A 23,555-nucleotide genomic window follows, 5' to 3' on the forward strand; every position below is an offset into this window, starting at 1 on the left:
TGTCACCCTTCAGTCTGGAGAAGACCTCAAATATAGGCAGAAGAGTTAAGGCATGTAACCACTGGAGAGAATACAGTTAAAAAAAAAATCCCCAATGAGTTTTATTAACACTGTTCATTTTTCTTTTTCCTACCTAAACATGTCTTCAGTTAGTTAAGGAGGATAAAAATAACACCTCCTTACCCTAAGCCTTGACTATGCTTGATGCTGAAGTGTGATGAGATTTGGTACATTTCCTTGGGAGGTCCCCAAAATCTGGGGTGGAGGCATTTAGGGGCGGAGGGAGAGCATGCAGGGATGTGGCCCTCCACGAGGGCCTGGCAGGGCACGGCGGGCCCAGCGCGTGGCTCTGTGGCCCCTGCTACCTCTGCATCATAGGCCAAGAGCTCTTCTTGAATTTTGTCAGTGAAATGGAGGGAATCGACACACAGAATTGAAAAGCTTAGAAGAAAGCAGAGCCCAAAAGCCAGTTTTACTCAGAAATTCAATGTTAAGAATTTCTCATGCAATTGCACTATAAAAATTACAATGTCACAAGAGAAATGGGAAAGAGAGAAAGGGCCCAGGAGTGACAAGATCTACCTTTTCTAGTCTAACAGTGACTTTTAAAAGAGCACTCGGCTGGGCGTGGTGGCTCAAGCCTGTAATCCCAGCACTTTGGGAGGCCGAGACGGGCGGATCACGAGGTCAGGAGATCGAGACCATCCTGGCTAACATGGTGAAACCCCGTCTCTACTAAAACAATACAAAAAAACTAGCCGGGCGAGGTGGCGGCGCCTGTAGTCCCAGCTACTCAGGAGGCTGAGGCAGGAGAATGGCGGGAACCCGGGAGGCGGAGCTTGCAGTGAGCTGAGATCCGGCCACTGCACTCCAGCCTGGGCGACAGAGCGAGACTCCGTCTCAACAAAAAAAAAAAAAAAAAAAAAAGAGCACTCAAACGTCTGAATTGGTTCCTAACATTCCTTACTTTGACACTCAAATAATTAAAAAAAAAAAACAAACTCAATTTAAAAAATGGGCAATGGATTTAAATAGACATTTCTGCAAAGAAGATAAACAATTTTTTTTTTTTGGAGACAGGGTTTCACTCTGTTGCCCAGGCAAACACCATCATGCCTGGCTAATTTTTGTATTTTTTGTAGAGATGGGGTTTCGCCATATTGCCCAGGCTGGTCTCCAACTCTTGGGCTCGAGTGATTCACCCGCTTCAGCCTCCCATAGTTTTGGGACTACAGGAGTGAGCCACCACACCCAGGCCAAGAAGGTACACAGATTTTGGTCAGTAAGCACTGAAAAGATGCTTAACATCATCAGTCATTAGGGAACTGCAAATCAAAACCACAACAAGATACTATTTCACACCACTAGGCTGGCACAACAAGATACTATTTCACACCACTAGGCTGGCTATAATTAAAACAACAGGTCAGGTGCAGTGGCTCATGCCTGTTACCCCAGCACTTTGGGAGGCTGATGTGGGCGGATCACTTGAGGTCAGGAGTTTGAGATCAGCCTGACCAACATGGTGAAACCCTGTCTCTATTAAGAATGCAAAAATTAGCCGGGCGTGGGGGCAGGCACCTGTAATCCCAGCTACTCGGGAGACTGAGATAGGAGAATCGCTTGAACCCAGGAGGCAGAGGTTGCATTGAGCCAAGATTGCACCATTGCACTCCAGCCTGGGTGACAGAGTGAGACTTTCTCTCCCCCCAAAATAAATAGATAGATAGATAGATAGAAAGAAAGAAAACAACAGCAGCAACAGCAGCAGCAGCAGCAGCAGCAGCAAGCATTGGTGAAGATGCGGGGAGACAGGAGCCTTTGTGCACTGCTGCGGGGAATGTAAAACAGGGCAGTCGCTGTGGAAAACAGTATGGTGGTTTGTGCCACAGCTACACATACAATTACCATATGATTCAGTAATTCCACTTCTGGATATATATCCAAAGGAATTGAAAATGGGGACTATAGCAAATATCTGTACACCAGTATACAAATAGCAGCATTATTCGCAATAGCTGAAAGGTGGGAATAACCCAAGTGTACACTGAGAAAACAATAAATAAACCCAATGTGTTCTATCCACACAGTAGAACAGCATTCAACCATGATGAGGAATGAAGTTCTGACATGCAACACAAGGATGAACCCTGGAAGACATTACGCTGAGTGAAATAAGCCAGGTGTGAATGGACAAGCATTCTATGATTCTCCTTATATAAAGTACCTAGAATAGTCAAATTCAGAGATAAAGCAGATTACAGGTCAGCAGGGGCCAGAGGGAGGGGAACGGGGAGTTATTGTGTAATGGGTAGAATTTCTGTTTGGGACGATGACAAAGCTTTGGAAATAGTGGTGATGGTTGCGCAACATTATGAATGTAATTAACGCTGGTGAATTGTACATTTAACACAGTTAAAATGACAAATTCTATGTTTTATGTATTTTACCATTATTTAAACAAATTCAAAATGTAACATATCAAAAATTTTTGAATTGTACTCTTTAAATGGGTGAATTGTATGGTATGTGAATTATATCTCAATAAAGTTGCTTCAAAAATGTATTTAAATGTTTAAATGGCACCTGACATGTCTGTTAACCCTGGCTATGACAGCCTTTTACTTTTAATAAACAAGATTACAAATCCTCTGACAAACTGAGGGAGGCTGAAAAAAAATTCAAATCCACACACAGAACAGCAGTAATCTAACGTTCACTTGTGATTCAATGATCATAAAACAGTTACAGTGTAACTTGGGAAGTATTTTCTTTCTTTCTTTTTTTTTTTTTTTTTTGAGATGGAGTCTTGCTCTCTTGCTCTGTCACCCGGGCTGGAGTGCAGTGGCCGGATCTCAGCTCACTGCAAGCTCTGCCTCCCGGGTTTACGCCATTCTCCTGCCTCAGCCTCCCAAGTAGCTGGGACTACAGGCGCCCGCCACCTCGCCCGGCTAGTTTTTTGTATTTTTTAGTAGAGATGGGGTTTCACCGTGTTAGCCAGGATGGTCTCGATCTCCTGACCTCGTGATCCGCCCGTCTCGGCCTCCCAAAGTGCTGGGATTACAGGCTTGAGCCACCGCGCCCGGCCGGGAAGTATTTTCAAGACGGTAAAACCTCTTCAGTACAAGAATTTCAAACCCTAATTATAATTCCTCTCATCATAATCAGTTCAATATGTTGTCAAACCAAGCAGATGTGAAACTACTGAACTGCACACTAAAATTCAGTGTCCACGACCGCTCAAGTGTTTTACGTGCGAAAGAGTAAAGTGCGATGAGGGATAAGGCAGCAATCTCATCACATAAAATAATCACTGTAATAAAGGAACCTGCAATTAAAATGACTATACTTTGAAAACCTATAACCTATGAACGAAATGAGCCTGTTTATTAGTACTGCCATTTAAGATGAAAAAGTCTCAACGGCAATTTGGTGAAGATGTCGTAATATTTGCATTTAGTGAAACACACACATCTTACAAGATGCGCCAGTGACAGTACTTACCGGTTCCGTGAGGGTGCTGTCCTTTTCCAGAAACTGCACTACACAGTACGCCAGCTACAACGTAAAAGGAGCAAGAGTGTTACCATTTCAACACAGAAATGCTGCTCTGCTTCTTCTAGAATTGTCGTTCAACAACTTCCCACAGCAAGACAAGGACCCACAGGATAGACAAAGCCCTCGTGTGATCATGATGCTGCCCCCAGGGTGTGCCACCCCCCGGCAGGCCCCACGGGAGGCTCTGAGTGGGCCTTTCAGGGAGGGACCCCAGGAGCAATGCTCAACATTCATGTTAAAGGGCATTACCACTAATGCCCATGAATTGGTGATAGATCAGAAAGCTGAAAAATAAAAATAAGAAAAATAAATCAGGAAACAGTCTTCTTAGTCTAACTACCACTAAGGCAATCCAGTATGATGGGATTTTCTTGTGGTCCTTGTGGAGATTACAATCAACAAGTCACCTAACAGTGGGAAGAACAAATTAAAATCTGGTTCCATCTTAAATCTCTGAACTATTTCTTTTGTACAACAATTAATATGATAATCTGGCTGGATGCAAAGATATTACCAGTTAAGAGCAGTCAGAGAAAATAAATATTTCCTAGGAAGAATCAATTAAAGAATATACCTTTTGTCATTTAGCTCCTACCACAAGCTCTGAAAGTAGGGCCTGGCAGAAAGGAGCCTTGTGCACCCTGCACCTGTGCTGGGGCGCGCCTGCTCAGTGCCTGGCCCTGTGACCGCCGAAAGGGAACAAAGACGCTGACGGCAGCCACAGAGTGAAAGAAAATCAAATCTAGGTAAATGCAGCCCACTAACCACTTACTGACCAATTTTTCAGTACAGCTGTACTTACACTGCTACAATTTTAAAAATTCACAGTTTTGTTTATTAATTTATTTATTTTTGAGACGGAGTTTCACTCTTGTTGCCCAGGCTGGAGTACAATGGCGCGATCTCAGCTCACTGCAACCTCCGCTGCCCAGGTTCAAGCGATTCTCCTGCCTCAGCCTCCCGAGTAGCCGGGATTACAGGCACGCGCCACGACGCCCGGCTAGTTTTGTATTTGAAGTAGAGATGGGTTTCTCCATGTTGGTCAGGCTGGTCTTGAACTCCTAACCTTAGGTGATCTGCCCGCCTCAGCCTCCCGAGTAGCCGGGATTACAGGCACGCGCCACGATGCCCGGCTAGTTTTGTATTTGAAGTAGAGATGGGTTTCTCCATGTTGGTCAGGCTGGTCTTGAACTCCCAACCTTAGGTGATCTGCCCGCCTCAGCCTCCCAAAGTGCTGGGATTACAGGCAGCTTTATTTTTTTAAAAAACGTTTTCGCTGCGCGCGGTGGCTCATGCCTGTAATCCCAGCACTTTGGGAGGCCGAGACGGGCGGATCACGAGGTCAGGAGATTGAGACCATCCTGGCTAACACGGTGAAACTCCGTCTCTACTAAAAATACAAAAAACTAGCCGGGTGCGGTGGCGGGCGCCTGTAGTCCCAGCTACTGGGGAGGCTGAGGCAGGAGAATGGCGTGAACCCGGGAGGCGGAGCTTGCAGTGAGCCGAGATTGCGCCACTGCACTCCAGCCTGGGCGACGGAGCGAGACTCTGTCTCAAAAAAAAAAACAAAAAAAACAAACGTTTTCATAGGCCATTCACTGGCCATGGACCTATATAGGCTTTTCTCTTAAAGGTGCCGAATTTTAGATTACACTACAAAAACTCCACTCAGAAGTCTTCTAGACTCCTTTCAGAGAGTTACTCCTTTCTCCATGCTTAAAACTAACTGAAAAATTCTGTATTACAGAGATTTTTCTGAATTTCTTCAAAGGAATCTGTCTTTATCCCCTTATTTCAATTATCACCAGAAGTTTGTTACCAAAGTCAGTAGTGTCGTATAAAGAAGAAAGCACTCTCAGTCAAGGCTGGATTCACTATCTTGTATTCAATCCTGATCAAATGCCAACAGCTGTGTTCCTAGAGTTCCTCACTGCCCCTTACCTGGGGATGGTAGACACTCAGAGATTTCACTTTGTGCAAAGGTAGTAACACCTTCAATAAGAAAATCTTGTGCTCTTCTTTGAGTGGTAAGGCAAATCCATTAATTATACTGTAAAAAGAACATTTATTCCGTTTGAACATTTACAAATTCCAGGTTTTAAACAAACACCTTGCTGTTTTTCTTTCAATTTTTGTTGTTTTCACCATCAAAACTCAGCAGGCAAAATATACGTAGCCAAGCATGTTGCCATGCACCTGTGCCCCAGCTAATTTGGGAGGCTGAGGCGGGAGGATCATCTGAGCCCGGAGTTCAAGGCTGTAGTGTGCTATAATGACACCTGTGAAGAGCCACTGTTCCCTAGCCTGGGTAGTGTAGTGAGCTCCTACACAGGGGACTGTGGAACCCTTTACATAGCGCTCCGGTCCCCGCAACAGCCTACGAGGGAAATCCGAGGATTCTTCCTATATATATACATATGTGTGTGTGTATATGTGTGTGTATCAGAAAAAAGAGGATATCAGCAAAAAGTTTAAAAATATTAAATGCCTATGAGGAAGCATAGTTATTTTTATCCTTGTAACTACATAATTTAAACACTCTGGGTTTACAGGTGTTACCCAGAACAGCAGGAGGCTGGCTCAACAGCAGGAGCCCCGGTGGCAAAATCTTCCTCTCTAAACAGGCCAGGAAGATGGGACAGTTCACGCGGGACCCCCCACCCAGCACCTCCCCTCAGCCTTATCCATCTGTAGGAATTCTTGCTGCCTGGAGTAATTCAGGTACGTTATTCTAATGCTGGTTAACACAGACCCAGTGGATACTGGATGAGGGCTGGTTAAAAACCAGGGCCAGGTGCGGTGGCTCACACCTGTAATCCCAGCATTTTGGGAATCTGAGGTGGGCGGATCACCTGAGGTCAGGAATTCAAGACCAGCCTGGCCAAGACGGTGAAAGCCCGTCTCTACTAAAAACACAAAAAATTAGCCAGGTGTGGCAGGCTCCTGTAATGCTAGCTACTCGGGAGGCTGAGACAGAGAATTGCTTGAACCTGGGGGGTGGAGTTTGCGGAGAGCTGAGATCCAGCCACTGCACTCCAGCCTGGGCGACAGCTAGACTCCACCTCACACACAAAAAGAAAAACAAAACAACAAAAACAAAAACAAAACTCAGTTAGAAAGCTGTTCCCTTGTGCATGAAAAGGGGGTCCTACCTAGAGCCTCCAAAGCAAAGTTTTTGTCTCAAACAACTAGTTTATTGTCTTGGTTTTATAATTAGGCAAACAGAAGTTACTGCCACTGAGCTGCAGAAGTAGACAGAGCTGTCTCTAACTTGGTCTTCCATTATTCACTCTGCTCGGCATAGCGGGCAATGCGGGAAGGGCGAGCCTGGAGCGGCCCATCAGGGAGGGTGTGCTCACTCACAGGGCCACCCGCAGGCTCAACCTCTTCTGGAAGAAGGATAAAACTAATCAGTCTCTCGGCGGGAGCTGCACGGTGGCCCTATGCACACAGGGGCCCTATGCACGCAGCGTGGCGGGCTGTGTAACACACGTCATCCAGTGTTCTGGTCCCTGCAACAACCTAGGAGGGAAATGTGACGATTCTCCCGTCTTATAAGTACCTGCCCACAGTCACACATCTTGCAAGAGGCATCCTCTTCACCACTCACTGCACTGCACTCAGGAGAAACCCCACCCAAGTTTGTCTAAACTAAAAGTAGAATTGTCAACGGGGACATTTTTTCAAATTACATCTAAAATGGCAAGAATGGCTTTTCTCAGAACTACTGGGCGGGACCTGATCCACTGTGAGAAGAGAGTCTTGTGCTCAGGAGGTGCAGGGAGTCACTAGATCCACCCAGAGTGCCAGGCTTCTCCACCACAGACTGCTGAGAACCCTGAACTGCCCATCTACACTACTTCCCTAAAAAGGTGCAGGAAAAAGCACTTCCACACTTACTAGCCATGGGACCCTGAGGAACTCTGGCAAACAATGGGTTAGAAGGTCTAATAAAAAATCTACGGGTTATCAATTAAATAAAAGTGGCTGGGCCTGGTGGCTCATGCCTGTAATCCCAGCACTTTGGGAGGTGAGGCGGGCAGATCACCTGAGGCCAGGAGTTCGAGACCAGCCTGGGCAACAAGGAACAACCCCATCTCCACTAAAAATACAAAAATTAGCCAGGCATGGTGGTGGGCACCTGTAGTCCCAGCTACTCGGGAGGCTGAGGCAGCAGAATCATTTGAACCAGGGAAGCAGAGACTGCAGTGAGCTGAGATTGCACCACTGCACTCGAGCCTGGGTGCCAGAGCAAGAGTCTCAAAAAGAAAAAGAAAAGAAAAAAAAAGGCGAGTAAAAACTTTACTTGGATAAAGATGATGAAAGTTTTGAAATGTTAATTATTTTATAAATATACATATAAAAACCCAAAGTAATTGAAAATATTAGCATTTACATGATACCCCAAATGCACAAACTATTCTTCTTCCAAGCTTCTAATATAAACCTTCTTAGGTAACTATTTTTAACATTGCTCTTGAGGAAATAACTGGAACTGTGTTTCCATAGTAATGATACTGAGGTATACGAAGCAGAATCTACGTACAGAACCCATAAAAATGGGAGAGATTTGTCATTTGGCATGTTCTAATCTAAGAGCTCACCAACTCCTGCTTTAAGTGAAATTTTACTTGAATTCTTTTAGAGAATGGTTTAAACTGCCTTGCTTTAAAGGGGGCAGCCGAACTCAATGAAATGGATCACTCTGGTATAAATTCCATCTACAGTCGTTTGCTACCCATAACGCAGAGGCTTACCTTCCCAATATTTCCAGTAACTCTGCTATGCCATTATGATGCTCTGTTTCATAAATAAACCTAGAAAAAACAATTTTCCAATTAGAATTGGACACTGAACTAACGTGAATAAGAAAACCATGCCCTAGGGGGAGCCACGGAGCCAGGCAACAAGCAGCATTTGCTTGTTGTGCAAACGCACAGCCCGTCAGGAACCAAAGAAACTCCTCGAGGCCTGCAGCTGTAAATGCCTCAAGGGCAGGTCTGGCACAAATTTTTTTCTCAATATTTTATTTTGAAAAATTTCAAGCATCTAGGAAAACTGGAAGAATTCTACAGTGAACACCCATTTCAACACCCAGATTGGACCACGAGCAATGTGCTCCAATCTGCTTGATCACATACACATCTGTTCATCCATCTCTTACTCATTCATTAATCCATCTTACGTTTTTGCCGTATTTCAACATAAGCCAATGTCTTAATTTTCAAGCCTGCAATATTTAGCACAGTTCCTGCAAAGGGCAGAAGTGATTCCTGAACACCTCTTATTCTACCTGCCCAGTTTCCCACTGACACCCACACATCCTCGGTGCTGCCTCAGGTGCCATCTTTCTGAAGCACTCATCTGCGATAGACCCAGCTCCCTTCCTCTGAGATGTCTCTGTCCACTGCGCCTGCCTCTAGGGGACCCCCGGGACATGCACCCCACCCTCTGTGCCAGCCCGTCTCCCTCCAGATGGGGCCACCGCGAAGACAGGGCCAAGGACTTCTCGTGACTCTGTTCCCGGGACTAGGAGTAAGCCTGGCATCTGTTTGATGATGAAAACACGTCTGCTGAATAAACTGGGGACAAGGAGAGGGAACAGGGACATGTCAGGAAACAGGAAAATGTCCTCCCCGAAAAGGGGTCCTACAGAAACAAAGAAATCTCTCCCGCCCCAAGCCCTGTGCACCTGGGGTTGGTCTAGAGCAGCCCACGGAGGGTACCCTGCATGAAGTGAGAGGGTCTGAAAGATCCTGCCCATCAGATGAAAACCATTTGATTAGAGACAGCTCTAAGTCAAAAATAAGTTTGAGAAGATTAAAAAATTCAACTCTGAAATTTCATTCACTTTGTTTGAAACAAATGAAATAGTGTGACCGTGACCTTAACATCCACAGGCGTGAAATATTTTTGAAGAATGGGTCTTAACATTTCTATGTTCCCAAACGATCAGAATGCACTGAGAGGTGGTGCTTGAATTGGATCCTGAAGGAGGATTTTAACAGATTAAAAAAAAAAAAAACGGCACTGTGGAGAGGGAGAAGAACTCTGGCTGGAACAAAGGTTTGTGATGTGGAGTGGGGTGGGCAAGATGCGTGGAGAGGGTGGAAGGCCAGCTTAGAAAAACTGAAATCTGGCCGGGCACAGTGGCTCATGCCTATAATCCCAGCACTTTGGGAGGCCGAGGCAGGCAGAACACCTGAGGTCAGGAGTTCGAGACCAGCCTGGCCAACATGGCAAAACTCCATCTCTACTAAATATATAAAAATTAGCCGGGCATAGTGGTATATGCCTGTAATCCCACATATTCGGGAGGCTGAGGTGGGAGGATCACTTGAACCTGGAAGATGGAGGTTGCAGTGAGCTGAGGTGGCACCACTGCACTCCAGCTTGGGCAACAGAGACCCTGTTTCAAAACAAAACAAAACAAAACAAAAAAACCTGAGATCTGCTCTTGCAGCCGCCAGAAAGCAGAACCTTTAGCAGCGAGACGCAGCAGCACAGCAACGCATGTGACCAAAGCCTGAGGGTGAGGGAGAAACGTCACGAGGGCAAACCTTGGTGCCGTGGGTGACAGGAACGACAGTGGTGCCATGACAAGAAACAGAAAATGCTCTCCCCTGGTGTCCCTGAGCCTGCACCTACCCTGAGGCTTGGAAGCTGCGCCCAAGCAGAAGTCAGTGTGTGTGTCTACACTGAGAGGCGCTTTAATTTACTAAACTCACCCTGCAGGCTCCCTTTGCACACACTGCAGCCGTGCGGCTTCAGTTTACTATTCCTCTCGCATGGGCCTTGGAGAGCTGTGCTCTGGGCCCCTCTGAGGCAAAGAGCCCTGAACCCCTTCTGGTCTAGCTCCATCAGCTGTAACATTTACATAAGGATGGCTTGCTGTTATAAGCCATTTTGTTTTCCTAAATCAATGTTACTACATTCTTACTGATCAATTCTTAATTTCTAATTTTTTAAACCTGCTTTCAAGTAGGCAGAAGAAAGAGAAAATAAGGACAGTTCTTTTCCTTCTTCCTTTTCCAGCAGAAGACAAACAGGGACACCATGGGAGGGAAACAGAGATCCCTGGGAGCCAGCAAGAGTGTTTCTCACTCTTTCAGCAGAAAGGGAATCAGACCCCCCAGACACTGAGCTGGGAACCTGCTGGCTATAGAAGTCTCCAGAAGGGATTCTAAATGCCTTTCCTGCCTGTATGATGTGTTCTGGCCTCATGGGAAGAGGTGAGGCCAGAACAAAGGGTAGAAGTGACTCCTGAACACCTCTTATTCTACTTCTTTCTTATTTACTTATTATTCTACTTATTTCTCTGAAGCTGGGCTGTCCTTGTGCCCTGCTTTGACCAATACAAAGGGCAGAAGTCACTCTACACCAGTTTCAAGCCAAACTCTTAGGAGGACTGGGGGTCCTGCTTCTCCCCTCTTGGATGTGGCCATGGCTCTAGAAACTCCCACAACCTGGAGGAGCTCAAGGCATCACAGAGGCAGCGTGGGGACCTGCTCAGCAGCCCCCGGGAACCCTCCGGCCCCAGCACACGCCACGGAGCAGAACCGTCTGGATGAGCCCAGCGCAGATGACAGCATCACGAGGAGTGATGGACCATGCTGACGGAAGCCACTGAGCTGGGGGCGGGTCCTGACTCCAGGATGGTGTGAGATAGTGACACATCCTGGCGATGACGGGGACAGTCTGATGGCATCTCTCTGTGAGATAAGAGCATGAGCAGGTGCTGCACAGCCTCGCTGCAGGGCCAGGGTGAGGACGGTGCATGACCCATGGCTGGTTATGCAGCAAGAGAAGGAATGGCACACTGCCCTGCCCGCCCAGCCTCCAGGTCCCACTGTGTGCCAGAGCAGGTACCACGGGTTATGGACAGCACCGTTTAACTCACACTTAAGCTGACGATAATGAGAAACTATAGAAATAAACAGCAACCTGATATTTACATTTTCAATTAAGTTGAACCAAATATGTTCAAAATGTTTTTTTCTTAAAAGACACAGCTGTACTATATTGAACTTACATGAGCTGGCTGGGTGTGGTGGCTCACACCTGCAATCTCAGTGCTTTGGGAGGCTCCGGCAGGAGGATCACTTGAGGCCAGGAGTTTGAAACCAGCCTGGGCAACACAGTGAGATCCCCATCTCTACAAAAATTTTAAAAATTAGCCAGATGTGGTGGCACACATCTGTAGTCCCAGCTACTTGGGAAGCTGAGGTAGAAGGATCCCTTAAACTCAGGAGTTTAAGGCTGCAGTGAGCTATGGAGTATAGCATCACTGTACTCCAGCCTGGGTGACAGAGTGAGACCCTGCCTTAGAAAAAGAGAAAAGAAAAGGGGGGGAAAAAAAAAAAAAAACTGAGACGAGCTGAATGCATCTCTCAAGATCTTTCTTATTTTTTTCTCACATGAAATGAGGAGGTAGCGGTACTGACAATGAGGACCCAAATCAATGATGGAATCTAGATAGCATGCTTGCTTTTGATTGCACATATCAGGACAATTACAGAAAAGATTATTAAAGCATGCACAAAGACACAAATGCCATACTCTAGCACCAAACCTTTAGTGAGAACTGAACTAAATCATGTGTAATAACTTTTGAATACTAATCTGTTTAAGTATTTTGTAAGGTTAAGGTATGAAACATTTTCTACTTCTTAAATGCAGGTGTTCAATAGATTTGTGATTCTGCTATCTGAACAAAACCTACCAGGATTAAGAAAACAGAAATAGGTAGAGCTTTAATTTTAGGTCAAGATGACTGAAATTTAAATTAGACCTGTTGTATGTTAATTAAATCATGCATATTATGTTTTCATAGATAAGCATACCAGGCAAGTAATGATCTTGTTGAAAAGGAATCATGCTACCAAGAAACATAAACTAGAAACATAACATTTAGGAAAGTGACGCCATTCTCTGTTACAGTTAATGTGTCAGGTCTGGGCTATGCCCAGCGCCGGGCTCCATTTTATAAATGAGATGTGGGGAACTTGGAAGGAGTTCAGAGGAAAGCCACACACAGAGTCAAAGGCTCTCATGCCCAAATGCCCTATCGGGTGTGGAGGCCGGGAGGGAATGCGACCCTAATGACCGCAGAGGGGTAGGGCGGGGTGCTCCCGACATGGGATCCCAGCAAGGGATAGGAAGGGCTGGGGCTGTGGGTCTCGGCAGGGGGGGTTCTCATCTGCGATCTGTCTCAGATGCCCCTGTTCTTTTCCCGTGCTTGGTCACGGTGACTAAGAAAGGACCCTGAGGTCTGCGTTGGCCGTGACTGACACCTGGCCCCTTCTCCAGGCCATGGCCCATGCTCTGTCCACACCCTGGCCCTGCAGTGAGGCTGCGTAGGACCTGCTCATGCTCTTATCTCACAGAAAGACACCGTCATACCGTCCCCATCATCACCAGGATGTGTCACTACCTTGCACTACCTTGCACCATCCTGGAGTCAGGTGCCTTAGAGGCAGACATGAGTGTCAACTTGACTGGATTGGAGGATGCAAAGTATTGTCCCTGGGTGTGTCTGTGAGGGTGTTGCCAAAGGAGATTAACATTCGAGTCAGTGGACCCATCCTTAATCTAGGTGGGCACCATCTAATCAGCTGCCAGTGCAGCCAGAATAAAGCAGGCAGAGGAACGTGGAAGGGCTAGACTGGCCGAGTCTTCAGGCCTCCATCTTTCTCCTGTGCTGGACGCTTCCTGCCCTTGAACACTGGACTCTAAGTTCTTCTTGCTTCTGGACTCTTGGACCTATACCAGTTGTTTGCCAGGGACTCCTGTGCTTTCGGTCACAGACTGAAGGTTGCACTGTCCGCCTCCCTACTTTTGAGGTTTTGGGACTCAGCTTGCAGACGGCCTATTGTGGGTCTTCACCTTGTGATCGCATGAGTCAATTCTCCTAATAACTCCCCTTCATATATTCATCTATCCTATGAGTCCTGCCCTTCTAGAGAAACTTCACTAACACAGTGCGGTTGGATGGAACCAATTTATCCACATTTCCGGGAAACTAGACCTTTCAGTAGAAACAGGAACGATGGAGGGACCCAGGGTGAGGCGCTGGGGAGCCTGGTGGCTCAGGAGGGAGCTGTGGGGAGAGGGGAGGGAGGCAGGGAGGATGAGCCCAGCCGGCCCACTGCACACAGTACACGAGGGGGTCCACCTGCACATGACAGACAGGCTTTGAGAAACCCCCTCCACGTGCTGAGTCCTGTCAGAGGAGACGATGGGGTGGGGGAGCACTGAGTGGGGAAGTGAGCATCACCACATCCGAGGACAACGCCATCCACATGTGACTTACCTATAAAATATATTATTTATCTGTTTTCTGATGTAAGCTCTCAAGCCTAGGAATTTCCCATAGATTCTGTGAAGGGTGGTTTTAAGAAAATCTCTCTCCCGAGGATCTTCACTGTCAAAGAGCTCTAAAAGCTTTGAGAAGAAAAAGACACTTAGTGGCTGGCTGTCACCACTCTGTCAGGGCTTTCAGAGTGTCAGCTAATTTGTACCTTACCTGCAATACAAACTTCTGATCAATATATTTCTTCGCTATATTAGGTTGGAAATCTGGAGACTCTAAAAATCTTAAGAAAAATTCATAAACAAGCTAGGAGAAAAAAACAACAACGCGTCAAATAACATGAGATTTTATTGAACGGAGATTAAAATATACCAGGAATTGAATCTTTACTGATCTGCAACAATATTAGCCTCTTAAAGCCACATATCTACAGAATTAATGCTAAATTACATGGCTTAATTTAATGATAAATGGCGATGTAACTATTTTATTTGGTGAGACCCACAGACGCTTAAACGGCATTTAAACAAAATGATCTCTATGGTTGATGTCATCAGTACATCAGTACACTGTTCAGAGACTACAGGGCACAGATGCCACAAACCAGGCCATGACCCAACTCTGTGGGGGGGGGGGGAATTTGCAGCCTGTCGCCCAGGAGTGTCCCAAAATGCCAAGGCACAGAGCCAACCAAATGCATAGGAACTCTGGGGCTGGCAGGTAAGAGGGCCCTAAGATGTGGACCCTGAACCGTGACTTCCTGGAGCTGGGACAATTCTTTCCCCGTGCAGACATACTGGGTAGGACAGCGTGGGAGGCCTGTCACGGGTGGATGGCCCTCCCACTCGCATGCCTGGCTCCTGCTCTGCTCTCGCTGACCCTGGTGCCTCCTTGCCAGCCACCCTTCTGCCTTACAAATGCCCTGGGGAAAGGCAGTGGCCGGCGTGGGACCTGGGGGCCCAGCAGGCACACATTAAATATGAGTCTCCCAAAAACTGGGAGACTGTCGGCTTAGGACCTCTGAGCCTGAATTCAACGGCCATCAACAAAGTGGCCATTTTCACTGAGAGCACACCGACAATTCCACATCTTCACTGGCTGTGTAAAGTGGTCAAACACACACACTTTATTCTGCTGAAATATTCTTCTTGTATGTATGGGTTTGCGAGGACCATGCTACTGAGGAGGAGAGGTCCATCTGCCCAGACCTGTGCGCCTGTGGACCCCAGGCTACCCCCATGCATCACTGGTGCCCTCTGATTCTGCTCACCCCAGAGTCCAATACCTGTAGATGAGGCCAGGCTGCTTCTAACGTTGGTTCGTCTTCCTCTGGGTCAAATTCTGCTCCCGTAGGATTGGAGGAAGGTGGTAATGTTCGAAACATGTTAACTGCAAACTAAAATCCACATATTCTATAATTACAACCAGGGCATTTAAAATATGGACAGAGAACATTTTAAAAAGTCTTAGGTAATTCTTTTTTTTTTTTTTTTTTTTTTTGAGACGGAGTCTCGCTCTGTCACCCAGGCTGGGGTGCAGTGGCCGGATCTCAGCTCACTGCCGGCTCCGCCTCCCGGGCTCACGCCATTCTCCTGCCTCAGCCTCCCGAGTAGCTGGGACTACAGGCGCCTGCCACCTCGCCCGGCTAGTTTTTTGTAGTTTTTAATAGAGACAGGGTTTCACCGTGTTAGCCAGGATGGTCTTGATCTCCTGACCTCGTGATCCGCCTGTCTCAGCCTCCCAAAGTGCTGGGATTACAGGCTTGAGCCACCGCACCCGGCCAAGTCTTAGGTAATTCTAACAGTAGCCGCTTCCCGTGGTAACTTAGCTCCTCCATATCCTCAAAACGCAGAAGCCGTGTGGGTCCTCAAAGAGAGCCTGGATCAGAACTGCAGCAGGAAACGTCACTTTGGACAGGTGAGCATGAAAGCTGACCACCAAAGTCATTTGAACTCTTGACTGTCAAACTTTAAATGACAACCAACACCAACAAAAGCTGATGGCACAGTGATGGCTTCTGAGGTCTTCCACTATCCAGTGGGTGCAAGAGCAAGGAGAACGTTCAAAATGCGAGTAAGAAAGGGACGAGATGAAGAAGGACACAGCAGAGATTCACAGCTGAAAATGCCGGAAACAGCAAGGGCTGCATGACGCAGGGAGGAACCGTGTTACAATGGCACCAACACCCTCTGCAATCTGCAACGACGAGGAAAGCAACAGGCAGGGTGGGACGACCTCTGAGTCAAAAGCTAGGATCATTTCCAGAGAAAGGACTGCTCAGGGGCAGAGGATTGTTAGGGGCAGCATGGCTGTGCGTCCAGGCATGGGCTGTTAGATTTCTCTCAGTCTGTTTGGACTTGTATAACACAGACTGACAGATCAGTGACATAAACAGAAAAGATTAGTGTTTCCATGTCATACATTTATAACCTATTTTTATTCTGTACTATTTATTTATTTATTTATTTATTTATTTTTTGAGGCACTGTCTCCCTCTGCGGCCCAGGCTGGAGTGTAGTGGTGCAAACTCGGCTCACTGCAACCTCTGCCTCCTGGGTTCAAGCAATTCTTGTGCCTCACCCTCCTGAGTAGCTAGAATTACAGGTGTGCACCACCATGAGTGGTAAATTTTTGTATTTTTAGTAGAAACGGGATTTCACCACTGTTTCACCACGCTGGCCAGGCCAGTTTCGAACTCCTGACCTCAAATGATCCGCGCCCCTCAGCCTCCCAAAGTGCTGGGATTGCAGGTGTGAGTCACCGTGCCCAGTCCTCTTTTGTACTAAGCCTAAATATGATTGGTTACCTTACTGAATCTCTGAACGGATCATATGCCAGTTATATAACTGGGCTCTGGTGAATGGCTCTTACAGGTGATCACAAAAAGCCCCAGTTCCACCACTCTCAGAAGCACAAAATTAAAAACTTTGACTAAAAGATTAAAATCGGACTCTACGACAACAATGAGAAGACGTTTCTAGAGAGTCCAGGGCAAACTTGGCTGCTTTAGACACCCAGTCTTGTAAAGACCAAGTTAATACTCAATGTTACCACTGTTGTTTCTTCCTTTCTTTTTCTTTTTTCCTCTTAAAGACAGGGCGTCGCTCTGCTGCCCAGGCTGGAGTACAGTGGCCATCATCGCTCACTGCAGCCTCCAACTTCTGGGCTCACACGATCCTCCTGCCCCAGCCTCCCAAGTAGCTGGGACTACCAGCATGCACCACCATGCTCTGCTAATTTTATTTATTTTTTGCAGAGACAAGAACTCACTATGTTGCCCATGCTGGTCTCGAACTCCTGAGCTTAAGCAATCCTCCTGCCTTGGCCTCCCAAAGTACTGGAATTAGAGGCATGAGCTACCGCACCTGCCTGTTTCTTACCTTCTTTACTGGTATTGATACTGAACTCCAAACTTTAATATCATTTTTCAGAAAGTCATCAGCGATAAAAGCTCTGAGCATCAAGCATCTGAGCTTGTTCTCTGTGTCATCTCAGAGGGGAGCTGACGTAAAGACCACCTGTAATGGCCTTCACGGATAGTGTAGAAACGCAGGGATGAAAAAAGGGGCTGAAAAGCCAGAAACAACTAATTAAAAATACTTTTATTAGTAAAAGTATGAGTAATGTTCCTGAGACACAGGTACAAAGAAAAAAGTCTGCAATCTAAAACCAAGAGTTAGTCTGACTCTCACTGGTGTATGATTTCTGGCAATTTCTACTCTCCAGGGACTGTCCCCTCCTCTGTGAAGCTGATGTGTGTACAGGTCACACTGCAAGGAGCCTCCCAAAGAACAGTGATTGCCAGGTGGACGGTCCTGCCTCAGTCGCTGGCCCACAGGCACTCGGGGCAGACAGGGGACTAGTCTGCCGCTCCTGGCACCCTGACCCCAAAGCCCACAGATATGAACAAGCAGATGCTAAGAGCTCAACTACCAAGGAAAGGCCACACACACACTTTGGGCGGGCCGCCGTCTCCTCCCACGGTGTGTGGAGACGTAACAGAACTGGTCCTGTCAGCAGCAGCCACTGCCGAAGCTCTCCATATCTTCTAGGGCCATGAAGGGTAGAGAGAGGAAAGTCTGAATTGAGTCTTTAGCCCCTACAGGGAGTGTGGCATTCGTGAACTGAGGTTTTCTATCCTCTTTCTCAAAGCCAAAAGATTGGGGTCAGGGTTCAGCCACCCACAGGACAGGGTCACCTTCAGGTACGGGAGATGGCACTTTGTTATTCGGTGGGTTAGAGCTGTGAGCCCTGCCTGGTGCCGACAGGAGCGGAGCACAGTGTGGAGAGGGCGGAGCCTGGGCATGAACTCTGGGTGGCAGAGGAATCTGTGAACAGGACTATGCCTGGCAGGAGACTCTGGGAACAGCCTGTGACATCAGGGCCTGAGGAACCATGGTGCCTGGAAGGAAAGCAGGGCCGCCACTTCTGAGGTTTCTGGGAGACAGAGGCCAGAGCAGGAGCTGTGGGGCCACACCACCCAGGAAGCTGCCAAGGGAGAGGGAAGTCAGCTCACCCAGAGAGGAGGCTGTAGGTCTCGGGGGAGAGGGAACAGCTGTCCCTCTGGAAGACGCCTGCTGCCGCAGAGCCACAGACATGCCACAGAGGAAGCGACCACCATTCTGGCCAAGGCCACAGGTAGCAAGTGAGCAGAAGAACAGGCAGCTGCCCTTCCCCTCTGCTCCAGGTTCTGCTCAAAGCCCTGGGGAAGGGTGGGCAAGAAGGAGCCAACCCTGCTTCGTCTCCTCTCCCATGGCACGTCCTTCCCTGGCCAGGCTGCCTGGGGTGCAGTTTAGATGCCATTTGGAGAGGGTCTGAGATGAAAGCTTTAACCTAGATTGGATTTCTGCAAACAGGGATTACTGAAAAGTTAACCAACTTGCCCCAGATATATTTAGGGTCAGGAAAGTGTGATTGCACCCATCATGGTTAAAGGCGATAACTGAAAAAAAGTAAAATGTCCCCTACTGTGCCAGCTGGCCGTATGTGTCAACCTGGCTAGGTCACAGTGGCCAGCTGTCCAAACACTGCTGTGGGTGTTGCTGTAAAGGCATTTTACAGATGTGGTTAACACCAAGAATCAATGGACTTCAAGTAGCGATCCCCCTTGAGAATGTGGGGGCTTCAACCAGTCAGCTGAGAAGCCCGTGAGGCCCAAACTGTGGCTTCTTTGAGAAGAGTCCACCTGTGGCCTGCAGCGTCCGCCACGGCCAAGTCTCCTGCCCGCTGCCCGTCCGTGGAGTCCAGACCTGCCCGCTGGACTCACCCACTGCAGAAGGCAAGTCTTTGAGATCTCAGTCTGTCTCTCCTGCTGTTTCTCTGGACAGCCCTGTCTGAGGCACCCAGGCAGCTGAGATTCCGAAGTAAACTGGTGGTTTCTACGAGCAGGAAAGCTAGTGATTAGGGTTTCCAGTTGAAGCTCTCCCGCACAGTGACAGTCAGCCCAGCAGTCAGGCCCCGTCTCAAACACCTGCACACTCACTGAATGCTTGATGCTGAGCTGAGGGCTTGTAAGGCGGCTCACATAGTTTGCTCTTAACACAATGTCCTCTCTTCAGTATCTGTCACGGACTCAATGGTTGTGGCCTCCCTTCCTCAAATTCATGTTAAAGACCTAAACCCTGGTGTGGCTGGATTTGGAGATGGGTCCTCAAAGAAAACAATGAAGGGTGAATGAAGTCATAAGGGGGGGCCCTGGCCCTCCAGGATTAGTGTCTTTGTAAGGAGGGATAGTGGAAGGCTCGCATTCGCCTTCTCTGCACTTGCTCAGAGCAAAGGCCACCGGAAGGCATAGTGGCCGTCTGCAAGCCAGGAAGAGGCCCTCAGCAGGGAACAAACCCTGCTACACCCTGGAGTTCAGACTTGCCAGCCTCCAGAATGGAGAGAAGATACATTTCTGTGGTTTAAGCCACTGAGTCTGTGGTGTTTTCTTATGGCAGCCTGAGCAGACTGATACGACGTCCTTGACTGATGACCAAGCTACGTCCGGGAAGGTTCATTCCAGCCAATTCTGATCGATTGAAAGTCATTTCTCATGTGTAAGGAAAAAAATCTTGCACTTCTAACTTCTACACACTTTTCTTACCATATTACACTGCATTAATTTAGTACACATCTCTAGAACAGATTAAATAAAAAGTAATATTTTGGGGGGAAAAGGAACAGAAAGCATACAGTGTATCACCTCAAATTATTCTCGGGTTTCTAACCTAGCAACATTTCTTAGCACAAAAGCTTCAGGGGCAAATCAGGGGCAGGAGCCTCAGGTACAGAAACCCGGGGTGCTGATGTCCGTGTGCAAATGTCACTGCCATGCTACCTGGACGCATGGATCTGGTCTGAGGAAACAGGGAAGACATCAACGTCATGCAGTCAACACCAAAGAAACTCTGAGGTCTAAGGAGTACTGGGTCTTCTGTGCAGCACACAGGTTCACTGTGATCTCTCAAATGAGACCTACGGATCCAGTGACACCCAGAGGTAAGGACGCAGAATCACGCTGCCCAAGAAAGGCAGCACAGCCTCATGGAAACAGTCGCTCCACATCCTCTTCCCACCTAGAAGAAGGACCTCAGAACAAACAGCCTGCCTGAGCCTCAATTTTCTCCTCTGTTGGAAAGGGTAAAGGCCAGGCGTGGTGACTCATGCCTGTAATTCCAGCCTTTGGGAGGCCGAGGTGGGTGGATCACTTGAGGTCAGGAGTTCAAAAGCAGCCTAGCCAACATGGTGAAACCCCATCTTCACTAAAAACAAAAAACTTAGCTGGGTGTGGTGGTGGGTGCCGGGAGTCCCAGCTACTCGGGAGGCTGAGGCAGGGGAATCACTTGAACCCTGGAGGTGGAAGTTGCAGTGAGCCGAGACTGCACCACTGCACTCCAGCCTGGGCAACAGAGTGAGACTCCATCTCAAAAAAAAAAAAAAAAAAAAGGTAAATCCTTTTTTTTATTTTTTGCATTGGGCTGTAGTGAGAATCACGGAAAACGCATGCAACAGCACTTACTAAATGGGAAAACATTATGCACGAACAGTTAGCATTACACAGCACTTCCCAAATGTTTGTGACTGACCTGCACACGAAAATAAAGGCACGCACGTGAGTGCACACGTATGTCTGCATGTGATTCACACAGCCCCATCTGTGCCAGGACCGACTCTGGTTAATCTCAGGAAGCACCTGCTTCTGCTGCCTCCCTGACACTTCCACTTTCAGTACTTACATCAGACCCGCAGATGTTCTCCAAATTGCTAAATTTATTAAATTAGATGTAAACTAGAATGGCCCAAGAAGCAACTTTACAAAAAATTCTTACAATTCAGCAATATCATGCAGCCTTTCTGTATGTGTTATCATTCATTACCAATGAGTGAAGTAATAAAATATTTATGCCATAACTGCAGCAGTGTAACATATAAAAATTTTAAGACATGAAGGGATACATTTCAAAAAAAACAAAACACTGATAGTCTAACTTTAGAGGCAACAGGAAAGAAAGGTTTGATTATTTACAGTTCTCTGTTCAAAACCACAAGGGTTATTGTGTTATTTATTCTCTGTTTTATTCATTTCAACAGGATTTATAACAAATGAATTCATCAAAGACCAAATTAGTTACTGCAGAACACTTCCTCCCGTGATAGAACTGTTAGGTTCTACAAGTCATATTGCTAAGAGATACATTTCTGGGAAGGGCAGAATGTGTAAGCCCCTTCACAATACATGTATTTTTAAACACAAAATTGTCATTTGTTTGCAAATGATGTAGCTGGAAAACGGAGGCAACAGACAGACTGTCACAACTAGACTACCACATGCAAATATCAAAAATACGAAACCAGCAGCAACCACCTCTCCACTAACAATTAAACAATTACAAAAAAGAAACAGAGACGAAGACTCCAGCTACCCAGACACAAAAACTATGAAGTGCCTGGGAATTACTGACCTAGATATAAGGCCTTGATGGAGAAAGCAGAAAACTCTAATAAAAAGCATTGAAGAATGCCCGAATAAACGGAGGAACCTTTGATGTGGGATGACATCATATTACAAAGATGGAACTTCACAAAGCAATGTAAAAAGTAGACACAATCTGAAACTGAAGTTTTGATGAACTCAATGAACTGAACTTAAAATTTAGGTAGAAGAGTAAAAATTGTAGTAGCATTCTTAAAAGGGAGAAACTACCCCTTTCCCCATTTGTAAAGTGAGTTTGAATCTGCTTTCATGGCGCCAGAACTCAGCTGTCATCTAGAGAACATAAATGTACAGCAATCCCAGCACCTACCACCGTGCCTGGCACCTAGGAGGTCCTCAAACACTTGCTGAGAGGAAATGGATCCTGGGAAAAGCACACATCAGTCACCTTATTAACTGCAACACCAATTAATTACTTGGAAACTGTGAAAAATGTCTCATTAAACCTTTACATCTCAGCTGCAAAGTAATTACAGTCCTAATTGGGCCCCTAATTCTAAGCTCTTCCACGATGCTGTACATTTTCTTTGGAATATTTATCTCAAGTATGACTGGGTGGCTGGGAAGTCCTTGGTTTAAGGTCTCCCCGGCGCACAATGAGTTACTCAGCAGTGACGCGAGGCTAAGGGAAAGCCGAGGCTTCTTCCCACAAATCCACCTCGCGCTTCCTCCACAGCAAGAGCTGCTTTCAAAGAATCGATTTCACCTACAAATAGATGCCATGATGTGACAGTCAAGAAAAGAACCACACTGAAAATTCTTACTTTGAGTAACTTGCTATTTTTACAATCTATTCAAATATGTTCCTAAATAGCAGTTAAAGATATGGAAATAAAAATTTACAGGCGAGGAGCTGTGGCTCACCCCTGTAATCCCAGCCAGCACTTGGGAGGCTGAGGTGGGCAGGTCACCTGAGGTTAGGAGCTCAAGAACAGCCTGGCCAACATGACAAAACTCCGTCTCTACTAAAAATACAAAAATTAGCCAAGTAGGGTGGTGCAGGCCTGTAATCCTAGCTACTCCAGAGGCTGGGGCAAGAGAATTGCTTGAACTTGGCAGGCGGAGGTTGCAGTGAGCTGAGATCGTGCCACTGCACTCCAGCCTGGGTGACAGAGCAAGACTCTATCTCAAATTAAAAAAACAAACAAACAAAACAAAACAAAACAAAAAACTTACAAACCTTTGTAGAATACTTAATGAAGGAAATTTAGTCTAAACTTTTCAAACAATGAATATTTTAATTTTCTACAATTTCATAACAATATACAGTATCATCTTACTTCAGATAAGCAAGAAAATATATCATTTATAGTTTTGAGCCTGAGTTTAAATTTTTTTGAGTTTAGAATATTTATATGTAAGAAATGATTCATAATAGTTATAATTCAATTCAACTAGTGTCATTTAAAGATAACATTGGATTTGGAAGTGCTCTTATTTACTCTGGGCCAAAGATTAGTTTTGCATAGATTCTGAATGATGTATTCCCAATGTTTTTATGATGAAAAATTTCAGTGCAATAAAGGTGAAATAATTTTATAGTGAATAGCTGTCATCTAGATTTCACCATTAACATTCAAATATATTTGCTTTATCATGTACTCTGATTTCTTTTTGCAGTAAGGTATGAGAAAGTTTAGTAATGCTTTAGAATAGCAGAACAACATACTCTGTATCCAACGTGATATAAATCAACTGAGAAGGGAAGTT

At 46.4% G+C, this 23,555-nt stretch overlaps 1 protein-coding gene across 3 annotated transcripts in view; it reads right to left on the bottom strand.

The window, feature by feature from the left end:
* PPP2R5C (protein phosphatase 2, regulatory subunit B', gamma) overlaps positions 1-23,555 on the bottom strand; it is a 170,539-nt gene that overhangs the window by 30,450 nt on the left and 116,534 nt on the right. For all 3 annotated transcript variants that reach the window (XM_011951453.1, XM_011951452.1, XM_011951451.1), the window contains 6 exons: positions 15,156-15,266; positions 14,084-14,176; positions 13,871-14,001; positions 8,316-8,375; positions 5,500-5,608; positions 3,505-3,558 (listed from right to left, as the gene is read on the bottom strand). In XM_011951453.1, the coding sequence (XP_011806843.1) occupies positions 3,505-3,558; positions 5,500-5,608; positions 8,316-8,375; positions 13,871-14,001; positions 14,084-14,176; positions 15,156-15,266 (558 nt within the window). The remainder of the gene's footprint in view (positions 1-3,504; positions 3,559-5,499; positions 5,609-8,315; positions 8,376-13,870; positions 14,002-14,083; positions 14,177-15,155; positions 15,267-23,555) is intronic.

Source organism: Colobus angolensis, unplaced genomic scaffold (assembly GCF_000951035.1).
Source record: "Colobus angolensis palliatus isolate OR3802 unplaced genomic scaffold, Cang.pa_1.0 Scaffold32, whole genome shotgun sequence".
Classification (NCBI taxonomy): domain Eukaryota; kingdom Metazoa; phylum Chordata; class Mammalia; order Primates; family Cercopithecidae; genus Colobus; species Colobus angolensis.